A 14,382-nucleotide genomic window follows, 5' to 3' on the forward strand; every position below is an offset into this window, starting at 1 on the left:
TGAGCCCGGGCTTTGGAGCCAAGAGGTCATGGGTTCGAATCCCGGCCCTGCCACTTAGCTGGGTGACTTTAAGTCACTTCTCTGTGCCTCAGCTCCCTCATCTGTAAAATGGGGATCAAGACGTCGTACAAACATATATTCATTCATTCAACCGTATTTATTGAGCGCTTACTGTGCGCAGAGCCCAAGTGCTTAGCACAGCACTCTGCACATAGTAGGCGCTCAATACGTACGACTGACGGACTAGCAAACACCTTGGGGAGGCCGCAAGGGTCCGGAAGCCAAGAAACTAGAGTTCCAGCGCCAGCTGCCCCGGCAAGGTGACTCTGAGCGCGTCCCTAGACTGTAAACTCCTCGAGGGGAGGGATCGGGCCTAGTGATGCTGCTGTATTGGACTCTCCCAAGTGCTCAGTACAGAGGTACACAGTAAGCGCTCAACAAATACCGCCGCCGGACAACCTCTCTGGGCTTCAATCCCCTCACCTAGATGGTGCGGTGAGAATAAAGAAGGATGTCAAAGCGCTTTGGGAAAATAAAAAGTGCTCCGGAAACAGCGCGGCCTAGACCCGGCTCCACCACTTCCCTACTGTGTGACTTTGGGCGAGTCACTTCGGTTCTCTGTGCCTCAGTTACCTCATCCGTAAAATGGGGATTAAACGTGGGACACGGACTGTCCAACCTGACATCCGCCCGGCGCTAATTTCAGTGCCCGGCACATGGCGAACGCTTAATATCATTTAAAAGAAAAACCTAAAATTTCAAATCTCTGCAAATGCGAGGCATTATTCCAGCGTGGCTCGCTGGAAAGAGCCCGGGCTTTGGAGTCAGAGGTCGTGGGTTCAAATCCCGGCTCTGCCAACTGTCAGCTGGGTGACTGTGGGCAAGTCACTTCACTTCTCTGGGCCTCAGTTCCCTCCTCTGGAAAATGGGGATTAAGACTGTGAGCCCCCCGTGGGACAGCCTGATCACCTTGGAACCTCCCCAGCGCTTAGAACGGTGCTTTGCACATAGTAAGCGCTTAATAAATGCCACCATTATTATTATTATTCAAATTTTAGTTTTGGTTACTCCATTAGGTTGTGGGCCCGTCGAGGTCAAGAATAGTGCCAACTGTGCTGTTGTACTCTAAGGCGGTGCTTTGCGCTCTGGAGGTGCTCAATAAATTCCACTGATATTATTATTATTATTGGCCGCCCCATCCCATCCACCCCACTGATACGGGGATTTATTTCGCTCTGTTCTTTCAAAGGACTCGGGGGATTTCTCTGAAAACCACCAACCCTCCTCGCTCTAAAAATCAGCCAGAGTCACCATCTAGGCGACCCCGGAGCCCACGGAAGACGAAGTTCCCGAGAGATTTTCCGGACCAGGACCGAACGCGAAAATTTCCGCGGCCGAAGCAACCTTTCCAGAAACAAACGTGCGCGACAGAAACCCGGAGACCGTCGTTTCGGAAACGTCCCTCCGACTGCGAAGCGTCCAAAGGAATCCAGGTGTTGAACTCAAGATCGGAACAGAGTTTTGGACCTCGTCACGGACACTCGCTGGACGCAACTGGCTGGGGAAACTAAGGCAATCCTTAGAGGCCATAAGGGAGAAACTCAAGTGGTTTGGATACGCAACGATGTGGAGGCTCTGGGATGGATCCAAACAAACCGGGTTGGACACAGCCCCTGTCCCTCGTGGGGCTTACAGTCAGTCCCCATTTTACAGATGGGGTAACTGAGGCACAGAGACCTGCCCGAGGTCACACAGCGCACAAGTGGGGGAGCCAAGCCACTATTAATAATAATAATAACAATGATGGTATTTGTATTTGCAAAGCACTGTTCTAAGCGCCGGGGATGTTACAAGGCGATCAGGTTGTCCCACCGTGGGGCTCACAGTTTTAATCCCCATTTTGCAGATGAGGGAACTGAGGGGATTAGATTAGAACCCAAGACCTTTCAACTCCTAGGCCCGCGGTCAATCCACGACATCACGCTGCTGCTTCTCTGCTTCGTAATCACCGTAAAAGCCGCCACGAGCACTGTGAGCGAAATCCAATCCATCAGTCGCATTTATTGAGCGCTTACTGTGTGCAGAGCACTGTATTAATCAATCAATCAATCAATCGTATTTATTGAGCGCTTACTGTGTGCAGAGCACTGTACTAAGCGCTTGGGAAGTCCAAGCGGGCAACATCTAGAGACGGTCCCTACCCAACAGTGGGCTCACAGTCTAGGAGGGGGAGGCAGATAATCTCTAAACCTTATTTTAACCAACAGTTTCAATCTCCTCCCCTGAATTTGGTACAGTGCTGTACACTCGATAGTAAAAAAAAAAAAAAAATTGCCGCATTTAAGCGCTTACTATTCATTCATTCATTCAATCGTATTTGTTATTAATCATATTACTCTATTTATTTATTCATTTTACTTGTACATACCTATTCTGTTTATTTTATTAGTATGTTTGGTTTTGTTCTCTGTCTCCCCCTTTTAGACTGTAAGCCCGCTGCTGGGTCGGGACCATCTCTATATGTTGCCAACTTGGACTTCCCAAGCGCTTAGTACAGTGCTCTGCAAACAGTAAGCGCACAATAAATACGATTGATTGATTGATTGATTGATTGGTAGCTATGTGCTGGGCATCGTATTAAGCGGTACAACGTAACTGGGTTGGACGCAGTCCCTGTCCCACAGTCTTAATGTCCATTTTACAGCGCTTAGAACAGTGCTTTGCACATAGTAAGCGCTTAATAAATGTCATTATTATTATTATTATTATTATTACAGTTGAGGGAACTGAGGCACAGGAAAGAGAAGGGGCCCGCCAAGGTCGCCAAGCAGACCGAGCTCACAGTCATCCATCTATCCATCCATCCGATTGCATTTACTGAGCACGTACCGCACGCACAGCGTCGTCGCACGAAGTGTTCGGCGGGCTACGACAATCAGCAGACAAGTTTCTGCCCATCACGTGCTTACATCATCATCAATCGTATTTATTGAGCACTTACTATGAGCAGAGCACTGTACTGAGCGCCTGGGAAGTACAAATTGGCAACATATAGAGACAGTCCCTACCCAAGAGCGGGCTCACAGTCTAGACGGGGGGTAAGGGGGGATGCAGGCATTAAATAAATCCATGACAGATGTGGACAAAAGTGCTGAGGGGCCGGGAGGGAGGATGAACAAAAAGGAGCAAGTCAGGGTGACGAGGAATAATAATAATGGTGGTATTTGTTAAGCGCTTACTATGTGCCAAGCACTGTTCTAAGTGCTGGGGGGGGGCTACAAGGTGATCACGTTGTCCCACTTGGGGCTCCCAGTCTTCATCCCCATTTTACAGCTGAGGTAACTGAGGCACAGAGAAGTGGCTTGCCCAAGGTCACACAGCTGATAAGTGGCGGGGCCGGGATTCGAACCCATGACCTCCGACTCCCAAGCCCTCGCTCTTTCCACTGAGCCCCGCTGCTTCCCCTGCGGAAGGGAGTGGGAGAAGAGGAAAGGCCTCTTGGAGGGGATGTGCCTTCAATAATAATAATAATAATGATGGTACTTGTTAAGCGCTTAACAAATACCATCACGTCTCTGGACTTCAGTTTCTTCGCCTGTAAAATGGAGACTGAGCCCCATGGGGGACATGTAATAATAATAATAATGGCATTTATTAAGCGCCTACTATGTGCAAAGCACCGTTCTAAGCGCTGGGGAGGTTACAAGGTGATAAGGTTGGCCCACCGGGGGGCTCCCAGTTTTAATCCCCATTTTACAGATGAGGGAACTGAGGCGATAATCAATCGTATTTATTGAGCGCTTACTGTGTGCAGAGCACTGTACTAAGCACTTGGGAAGGACAAGCTGGCAACATATAGAGACGGTCCCTACCCAACAGTGGGCTCACAGTCTAGAAGACGTCGCTCTAGAATTCATTCCGCCGTCAAGGCTCGGCCGTTTGGAAGAGACGCGGGCCGAAAGGCAGCAGGGTGGAGGGCGGGGACACGGTAACCGGGGAATTGCTGCTCACCACATCAATCAATTAATCAATCCATCGTAATTATTGAGCGTTTACTGTGTGCAGAACACTGGACTAAGCGCTTGGGAAGTCCATGTTGGCAACATATAGAGACGGTCCCTGCCCAACAGTGGGCTCACAGTCTAGAAGGGGGAGACAGACAGATAAGGCTTTGAATCATTCATTCATTCATTCAATCGTATTTGTTCATTCATTCATTCAATCGTATTTGTTGAGCGCTTACTGTGCGCAGAGCACTGGACTAAGCGCTTGGGAAGTACAAGTTGGCAACAGATAGAGACAGTCCCTGCCCAACAGCGGGCTCACAGTCTAGAAGGGGGAGACAGATAAGGCTTTGAAGCATTCATTCATTCATTCAATCGTATTTGTTCATTCATTCATTCAATCGTATTTGTTGAGCGCTTACTGTGCGCAGAGCACTGTACTAAGCGCTTGGGAAGTCCAAGTTGGCAACATCTAGAGACGGTCCCTACCCAACAGCAGACCCACAGTCTAGAAGGGGGAGACAGAGAACAAAACATATTAACAAAATAAAGTAAATAGAATAAATATGTACAAATAAAATATACTACTACTACTAATAATAATGATGGCATTTATTAAGTGCTTAATATGAAGCATGGGGGGGGAAGTCATTGTCTGTCAGATTTGAGGGAGGGAGGGAGTTCCAGGCCAGAGGCAGGATGCAGGCGAGGGGTTAGTGGCGAGATGGACGAGATCAAGTGAGGCGGTTCAATCAATCAATCCATCCATCGTATTTATTGAGCGCTTACTGTGTGCAGAGCACTGGACTAAGCGCTTGGGAAGTACAAGCTGGCAACATATAGAGACGGTCCCTACCCAACAGTGGGCTCACAGTCTAAAATCATTAGCATTAGAGGAGCAAAATTTGCAGGCTGGTTGTAGCAGGAGACGAGTCGGGTGAGGTAGGAGGGGGCAAGGTGATAATAATAATAATAATAACGATGGCATTTATTAAGCGCTTCCTCTCCCCATCCCCCCTTCCCCTCCCCACAGCACCTGTATATATGTTTGTACAGATTTATTACTCTATTTGACTTGTACAGATTCACTATTCTATTTATTTTATCTTGTGAATACGTTTTGTTCCCTGTCTCCCCCTTCTAGACTGCGAGCCCGCTGTTGGGTAGGGACCGTCTCTAGATTCACTCATTCATTCATTCAATCGTATTTATTGAGCGCTTACTGTGTGCAGAGCACTGTACTAAGCGCTTGGAGAGTTGTCAACTTCTACTTCCCAAGCACTGAATACAGTGCTCTGCACACAGTAAGCGCTCAATACGACTGAATGAATTGAATGAATGACTGCTTAAAAGCCAGTGGTGAGTTTTTGTCGCACTAGACTGTAAACTCCTTGAGAGTGTGGATCACATCTATTCAATCAATCGTATTTATTGAGCGCTTACTGTGTGCAGAGCACTGGACTAAGCGCTTGGGAAGTACAAGTTGGCAACATATAGAGACAGGCCCTACCCAACAGTGGGTTCACAGTCTAAAAATAATAAAAATAGAAAATAAAAAAAGCAATAAAAGAAGCGCTTAGAACAGTGCTTTACATATAGTAAGCGCTTAATAAATGCCATTATTATTATTATTATTATTATTGTTACCTCTCTACTGTTCTGTCCTCTCCCAAGTGCTTAGTTCATGTTCTGCACACGGTAAGCGCTCACTAAAAGTGCTGCTGGGGAAGCAGCAGAAAGAGCCTGGGCTTGGGAGTCGGAGGTCGTGGGTTCGAATCCCGACTCCACCACCTGTCAGCTGGGTGACTTTGGGCAAGTCGCTTTACTTCTCCGGGCCTCAGTTCCCTCATCTGTAAAAGGGGGATTAAGACTGCGAGCCCCCCGTGGGACAACCTGATCACCTTGTATCTACCCCTGTGCTTTGAACGGTGCTCGGCACATAGCAATGATGGCATTTGCTAAGCGCTTACTATGTGCCAGAGCACTGTTCTAAGCGCTGGAACATAGCAAGTGCTTAACAAAGCTTACTAAGCTTAAGCACTTAGTACAGTGCTCTGCACATAGTAAGTGCTCAATAAATACGACTGAATGAATGAACAAATAATAATACTAATGATGGCATTTATTAAGCGCTTACTATGTGCCTTTCACTGTTCTAAGCCCTGGGGAGGTTACGAGGTGATCGGGTTGCCCCACAGGGGGCTCACGGTCTTCATCCCCATTTTACAGTCGAGGTAACTGAGGCCCAGAGAAGTGACGTGCCCACCGCCTCTATATGCTGCCAACGCGGACTTCCCAAGCGCTTAGTCCAGTGCTCTGCACACAGTAAGCGCTCAGTAAATACGACTGAATGAATGGATCTGTAAAATGGGGTTCAAGACTGGGAGCCCCGTGTGAGACGTGAACTGTGTCCAACCTTTCCCTTCTCCTTCCCTCCTCCCTTCCCATCTCCTTCCCTCCTCCCTTCCCATCTCCTTTCCTTTCTCCTTCCCGACACTACTCATTCATTCAGTCGTATGACTAAGCGCTTGGGAAGTCCAGGATGGCAACATCTAGAGCCGGTCCCTACCCAACAGCGGGCTTACAGTCTAGACGGACTCCAAAGCTCCTTAAGACCCAAGGATGCCAAGGAAGACCATCACCGGACGAGTCCAAAACACCTTCCGTTCACCACCTTTCACCAATCGATCAATCCTATTTATTGGGCGCTCACCGCGTGCAAGGCACTGTCAATATAACGGAATAAATCACGGATAGGGACCTAAGTGCTCTGGGGCCGAGGGAGGGATGAATAGAGGGAGCGGATCGGAGTGAAGCAGAAGGAAGTGGAAGAAGAGGAAACGAGGGCTTAGTCAGGGACGGCCTCTTGGGAAAGCAAAAAGTAACTATTCACATCGCTCAACACCTACGGTACGTATTTATTAAACGCTTCCCCCGGGGCCGGAGCACTAGGGAAGAAAACATAGTCGGAGCAGACGCAGCCTCTGTCCCACACGGGGCTCCCACTCCAACAGGCACCTCATCCCCATTCATTCATTCCTATTTATTGCGCGCTTCCTGCGTGCAGAGCGCTGTACTAAGCGCTTGGAAAGGATAATTCGGCAACAGAGAAAGATAATCCCCGCCCAACGACGGGCTCACACGGAAGAGAGGCAGCGTGGCTCGGCGGAAAGGGCACGGGCTTCGGAGCCGGAGGTCGTGGGTTCAAATCCCGGCTCCGCCAGTTGTCAGCTGGGTGACTTTGGGCGAGTCACTTGGCTTCTCTGGGCCTCGGTTGCCTCATCTGTAAAATGGGGGTTAAGACTGTGAGCCCCCCGGGGGACAACCTGATCACCTTGTAACCTCCCCAGCGCTTAGAACAGTGATTTGCACATAATAAGTGCTTAGTAAATGCCATTATTATTATAATTATTAATTAATAAATACCATTATTATTATTATTAAGAGAAAGAGAGGCCCAGAGAAGTTCAGGGTGAAGCTGGGACCAAGCTCCGGCTCTCCTGACCCGGAGACCCGCGTTCTTTCCATCAGGCTACACTGTCTCCCGGAGACACAACATCCTCTTTCTGGTCGACCGCCGCTATTCATCGAGCGCTTCCTGCCTGCTGAACTAAGTGCTCGGGAGACTACTACAGTCGAATCGGCAGACCCGTTCCCTGCCCTTAAGGAGCTTACAGTCTAGAAGGGGGAAACAGACAGGACTATAAACACGGAATGGCAGTCACCAGATGGATACGATCCATTGACCTCAATTCTGGTACAGCCCCATCTCCTTAGCGTTGGCACGGACGTTGGCCCCGCGCTCGTCTGTCTTCAACGAGGCCGTTGGGCCCCCGATCGAACCCCGGGCCCATCTCGTGGGACGCCTTCCTCCAAAATGCCCGGCGCCACACGCTTCTCCTCGGGAAAACGAAAGCCGTGACGTGGGAAGACCGTTTCTTTCCGGAGACGGTCGTGGCGGAACTTCATTCGGTCCCCGGCTCGGACGACGCGGGCATCCTCGGCCTCGAGCCTCGTCTCCGCCAACCCCCGTCCGTCGGGAGACGTCAAGCCAGGCTTCCGCGGCACCGCAGGACTCCGGTCGCCCCCGGCCCCCGTGTCGAGCTTCCGGACGCGCCGATCTCTTCGCCGGTGGGCGGCCCCCCCAAACCCGACGCTTTTTTGAAGCGGGGAAAGGGGAGGCAGGCCGACCCCCGAGGGAGAGTCCGGTGGGCTCGGCCTCCTCCCCACGCCCTCCGTCCGAGGGGGTCGGGTCCGTCGTTAAGGCCGCCCGGTGCAGAAGAAGCTTCGCTTTGCGTGCCACTCTTCTCACTTGCCCGAGCCGGGCGCCGCGGGTTGGGACCTCCAGGAGAGACGGCACGTACGGTGCTCCTCCATCCTCTGGATCATTTTTCTGGGATCCCGGACGCAGAACGGACGCAACAGGGCGCAAATCCTTCGGCGCTCAGTGCTTGGCACCCGGTAAGCGCTTAACCAACGCCATCGTTATTAACATTAATAAAAGCACGAGGGGGAAAAACAGACGAGCACCCTTCCCTCCCGCTCCTCGGTAAGGAGGACGCGGACTAGACCGGCCAAGCTCCTGAAGCCGTTTTCACAAGGGTGCGTGTCGGCCGCCTTTAACCATTCCCCCCCACCCCGGGCCACCATTTGAATCAATGTGATGTAATAAACCGCTTATTTCACGATGGGAGTTCCCCCGGACGGACGGACTCTTCATCTGCTGAGCGGTCTCAGTTACTTTTTGGAATCCGTTTTATTGGGTTGCAACCTTTAGTACATTCAAAGTATACAGTTCGGTGATTCCGGTTGGCCCAGCGCCAATTCCGCGAGCGGTTAAGATCGTGTGATGTGATTTTTTTTTCCATGTAGTGAAAAAGTTGGATCTGCTTCCCCCCCACCCTTCCCCGCCCAAAAATAAAAACAGAAAAACTTTCCCCGTGAAAAGCATAAATCAAAACACTGCCGGGGGGCGGTGGGTAAATGAGGCAGTTTTATTTGTACGAGATCACAAAGACTAGCACGGTCTGCGGTGCTAGAGACAACTAAAAAGAAATTTAGGGCCTAATTACACGGGGAAGGGTTTGAATATATACACATATATTTGCATATATATGCATACACACATTTTTTGGTAAACCAACTCAGCTCCAACAACCCAACCTCTTCCCACCAATAATCATGATAAAAAAAGAAGAAGAACTTAAAGCTCCTGACCAAAAACAAAATGTGCAAAACTACCGGGTATCACTATCCTCTCACCCAAGTTCCTACCTCCAATGTTGATCCCGTTGGGGTGGGGGGGCGGGGGGAGATTGTACATCAAATGCACATCCAACAAAGGGCACAAAATCCCTCAAAACAAAAGAATACTAATTTCAGTTACGTTAGAAACAGGAAGGGAAAATCCGCCCCCCCGAAGCCCATCCTCCGGAAAGGGAACAGACGACCCATTTTTAGTGTCAGAGAGGGAGAGGCTCTTAAAGACGGCATTTCCAGAAGCAAATCGTTTCTTTGCCCAGCTGTTTCGAACACGACGAATTAAAGAAGAAAATAAGGGCGGGGGGCGGGGGGAGAGTCAAACCCAGAGACCTAACCTATCTGACAGCATCTATTTCAATAAATTACAAGCAAGACTCCGGGTACAAAATGGGGTATCAAACGGGTCCTGTTGGGCAGCGGAACGTCCCCCCGCCCCGGGGACGGGCATCGCTCAGCGACGGGACCCCCCCCGCCCCACCCGGGCCCTCTCCCCGGCCCCCGCGTCGGTCCGGAGAGGTGCCCCGTCGAGCCGCGGGCCCCCGCCGGGTCCCCCGAGTCAGATCAGAGTCTCCAAGACGCTGAGCAGGTCCAGGTTGAAGACGTCGGTGCCGCTCTCCGACAGGAGGACGCCGTCCAGGTGGAACAGGCCCGGCGACTCGGGGACCAGGGACTCGTGCTTGACCACGCAACCTCCCAGCAGCTTCAGGAAGCTGCCCACTTCCCCGTTCACCTTCTTCCGACACTTATCCATGACCTTCTGGGGCTTCTCCTGGTTCCAGGCCTTGCGGGGGATGATGTTGGACCACACGGGGACCACGTGCTTGAACATCTGCTTGATGAAGCCGAAATCCTTCTTCATGCGGATGATGATGTCCAGCAACCGGGTGGCCCCCAGGTCGTTGCCGCCCAGGTGGACCACCAGCACGTCGGGGTCCGGCAGGCGCCGCCGGGACTGAATCAGGGTGGGAATCAACTGATCCCACATCATGCCACTTTTGCCTAGCCAGTGAAGCTTGGCATCCTCCACTCGAATGCCCAGCTGGGGCCCAAAGCTTCTCTTGAGGGCCCGCTTTTCTGCCCAGAAAACATACGAATGACCACAAATCCATACCTGCTTCTGCCTTCTTCGGCCATCTGCTATTAAGAGAACACAAACAAGAGTTAATGCTTTCCCCGGGACGCGTCCTTCACAACCGCCCGGCGGTCGGGCCGCTCTGCTGGGAGAGAGCCCGGTTTTAGAGGCGGCCCAGGCTGGAAAGGTTCGTGGTCTACTCCCAAGAGGCTCTCTCGGGATGCGAGATGCAGACTGGGTTCCATCCGGGGGATGGGGAAAACTTTACCTTCCTTCCCTTCTGATGGAAAAAAAAGGAGGTCTGCATTTGTTCATTCATTCATTCATTCAATCGTATTTATTGAGCGCTTACTGTGTGCTAAGCGCTTGGGAAGTACAAGTTGGCAACATAGGGAGACGGCCCCTACCCAACAGCGGGCTCACAGTCTAGGGACCGGGGAAATAAAAGAAAAAGGAAAGAAATCCAAATTCCGCTTTCTTTTTGGCCCATCTTCCGAGGGGAAGCAAGGAGGTGGTTTTCATAAGCGCACACACTCTGCCATCATTTTAGGGAAGAGACGAGTTTGGAGATCACAAATCCGTCGCCCTCCCCCGATATCTCTCCCCAGCGCCTTTTTTTTATGGTATCTGTTAAGCGCTTACTATGTACCGGGCACTGTACTAAGCGCCGGGGCAGATACAAGCTAACCAGGCGGGACGCGGTCCCTGGCCCACACGGGGCTCACAGTCTTCATCCCCATCTTCCAGATTCATTCAGTCGTATTTATTGAGCGCTTACTGTGTGCAGAGCACTGGACTAAGCGCTTGGGAAGTACAAGTCGGCAACATATAGAGACGGTCAATCAATCCATCATAATTATTGAGCGCATACTGTGTGCAGAGCACTGTACTAAGCGCTTGGGAAGTCCACGTTGGCAACGTAGAGAGACGGTCCCTACCCAACGGCGGGCTCACAGTCTAGAAGGGGGAGACAGACAACCAAAGTAAACATATAAACCCAATAAAATAAATAGAATAAATATGTACATCCCACCTCACCAGGGCTATGAGAGTTGCACCGTGAGAGAGACAAATACGGAAACACTTGCAGCACGGGGAATTCGCCACACCTGGGAAATATCCAGACAGAAAGAATCGACCGGTTCGAGAGGTGTGGGATAAAAACCGGCGGACAAACGGCTCCCAAAGGATGATGATGATGATGATGGCATTTGTTAAGCGCTTACTATGTGCAAAGCACTGTTCTAAGCGCTGGGAAGGATACAAGGTGATCAGGCTGTCCCGTGTGGGGCTCACAATCTCAATCCCCATTTTCCAGATGAGGTCACCGAGGCACAGAGAAGTGTGGCTCAGTGGAAAGAGCCTGGGCTTTGGAGTCAGAGGTCATGGGTTCAAATCCCAGCTCCGCCAATGGTCCCGACCCAACAGCGGGCTCACGGTCTAGAAGGATATTGAACTGAGGCCCGGCGAAGCGACGAAGGTTACCCGGTAGTCAAGTGGCGGAGCTGGGATGAGGACCCCGGTCCTTCCGTCTCCCAGGCCCGACCTCTTTCCGCCGGGCCACGCTGCTTCTAAATCCACCAGCGTCATTGTCACGTTCGCCGACCGGACCAGAGGGACAGGCCGGGAATACCGCCCGGACGACGCCCGAGTCGCGCTCCAAGGACACGGCCGCCGGGCCCCGGGATCCCGGCGGGGAACGGACGACTCGGACGTTGAACCTCCAGATTTCCAGCCGTTCTCTTGCGTCGCTTGGCTCCGCCCGGCTGCTCCGAACGATTCCCTCGCCGGCCATCGAAGGCCAGGATCCACGTCAGTTCCCAAGGCCCCCGCCCCGGGCAAGGTCTGCGGTGTCTCCGACCGTTCTCAACTTCATCTTCGAGCAGCGAGAGACTACTACATCCAAGACCGGCAGCCGCTCATGCCACGTGAGCACCGAAAGACGCCTTCCTGTCCCCGGACACGGGCTGATGATGATGATGACGGCATTTGTTAAGCGCTTACTACGTGCAAAGCGCTGTTCTAAGCGCCGGGAAGGATACAAGGTGATGGCTCGGAGCGCCTTCCGGGACAGAGGCTTCTCCTCTCTGACCCGTCGAGCCTCGCGGCCCGTAAACCTGATGAGTCAAACGACTGGTTTCATTTTTGTTAAACCCGGATACTGCCAGGGTCTAGGACAGAATCACGATTCACAGGGCCAACCTGGAGCCTCGCCGCTTTAGGATAACGTCACCTAATGTCCGAATCCCGCTCCCACATGTTTTCCCTTACTCCGGTCAGTTTCAGAGACACTTGCTCTGCACCGCACAACCTCCGGGAAGTACGCGGGAAAGGAAGAGCCGTGGCAAGTCCAGAGATGTTACGGTATTTACAAAGCGTGTTAATTCATCACGAGGAGGGGATAATAAATACGATTGATGATGATGATTACCCGTGCTGAAAGTACTCTAGCATCGAAGCGCGTTACAAACGGACGGTGCCCGCGACCACCCCTCGAACGACGTGACTAGCCCTCCCCCGGATGCGATTCCCGGAGCCGTCTAGGGAACGTTCCCTCTCCCGACCCTCGCTTCCAAGCGATCCGAGTGCTTCGCCGCCCGTCCCTGAGCAAGGACTATTCCTGCCCCCTACAACCGTCTCCCTCCTCCAGCTCGGCGGCCGATGAATCGGACCACAGTCCCGGTCGGAGGGGTCTCTCCCCCGGCCCCCCGGTAGTCAACGTCCGGGCTTCCCGCCAACTGATCCAAAACCTTTCCCCCTGAGGCGTCGGGGTGGCTGCTGTTCAATCAATCGTATTTATTGAGCGCTTACTGCTGTTATACTGTACTTAGTACAGTCATTTGCACACGGTAAGCGCTCAGTTTGAGTGAATGAATGGCCACTCCCCCAATCAATCAATCAATCACGCTTACTGCTGTTATACTGTACTCTCCCAAGCGCTTAGTACAGTCATTTGCACACGGTAAGCGCTCAGTTTGAGCGAATGAATGGCCACTCCCCCAATCAATCAATCACGCCTACTGCTGTTATACTGTACTCTCCCAAGCGCTTAGTGCAGTCATTTGCACACGGTAAGCGCTCAGTTTGATCGAATGAATGGCCACTCCCCCAATCAATCAATCGTATTTATTGAGCGCTTCCTGTGTGCAGAGCACTGGACTAAGCGCTTGGGAAGTCCAAGTTGGCAACATCTAGAGACGGTCCCTACCCAACAGTGGGCTCACAGTCTAGAAGGGGGGAGACAGAGAACAAAGCCAAACATACTAGCAAAATAAAATAAATAGAATAGATATGTGCAAGTAAAATAAATCAATTAATAGAGTAATAAATATGTACAAGCACTTCCTTTGGGCAAACAGATCATTGGACCCTTGGAAAGAATACACTGATCATCATCAATCGTATTTATTGAGCGCTTACTGTGTGCAGAGCACTGGACTAAGCACTTGGGAAGTCCAAGTTGTATTCTCGACATCGTTCCTGGCCTTCTCCTCCCTACGGGCTCAACAGAGAGACAGTGACCTGAACCGAGGTCGAGGTTAGCCAGCTTATCTTTCACCCATTCATTCATTCAGTCGTATTTATTGAGCCCTTCCTGTGTGCAGAGCACTGTCCTAAGCGCTTGGGAAGTCCATACAGAGACGGTCCCCTACCCGACAGCGGGCTCACAGTCTAGAAGGGGGAGACAGACAACCAAACGCATCAGCAAAATAAAATTAATCGATTAAACGTGCACAAATAAAATAAATGGGGTAATAAATCCGTACATCATCATCATCAATCGTATTTACTGAGCGCTTACTGTGTGCAGAGCACTGTACTAAGCGCTTGGGAAGTCCAAGTTGTATTCTCGACATCGTTCCTGGCCTTCTCCTCCCTATGGGCTCAACAGAGAGACAGTGACCAGAACAGAGGTCGAGGTTACTCAGCTTATCTTTCACTCATTCATTCATTCAGTCGTATTTATTGAGCGCTTCCTGTGTGCAGAGCACTGTGCTAAGCGCTTGGGAAGTCCATACAGAGACGGTCCCTACCCGACAGTGG

General features: G+C 51.3%; 1 protein-coding gene across 4 annotated transcripts in view; it reads right to left on the minus strand.

The window, feature by feature from the left end:
- TSG101 (tumor susceptibility 101) overlaps positions 1-14,382 on the minus strand; it is a 73,951-nt gene that overhangs the window by 13,971 nt on the left and 45,598 nt on the right. Inside the window, exon 8 of one of the 4 annotated variants that reach the window (XM_038764807.1) lies at positions 9,763-10,400. The exons of 2 other annotated variants lie outside the window; for them this stretch is intronic. In XM_038764807.1, coding sequence (XP_038620735.1) covers positions 9,823-10,400 — 578 coding nt within the window. In that variant the 3' untranslated portion in view covers positions 9,763-9,822. Of the gene's footprint in view, positions 1-9,762; positions 10,404-14,382 lie in introns of those variants that run through there. One more of the 4 variants, XM_038764806.1, reaches the window with a different exon arrangement.

This window comes from Tachyglossus aculeatus, chromosome 22 (genome assembly GCF_015852505.1).
Source record: "Tachyglossus aculeatus isolate mTacAcu1 chromosome 22, mTacAcu1.pri, whole genome shotgun sequence".
Classification (NCBI taxonomy): Eukaryota; Metazoa; Chordata; class Mammalia; order Monotremata; family Tachyglossidae; genus Tachyglossus; species Tachyglossus aculeatus.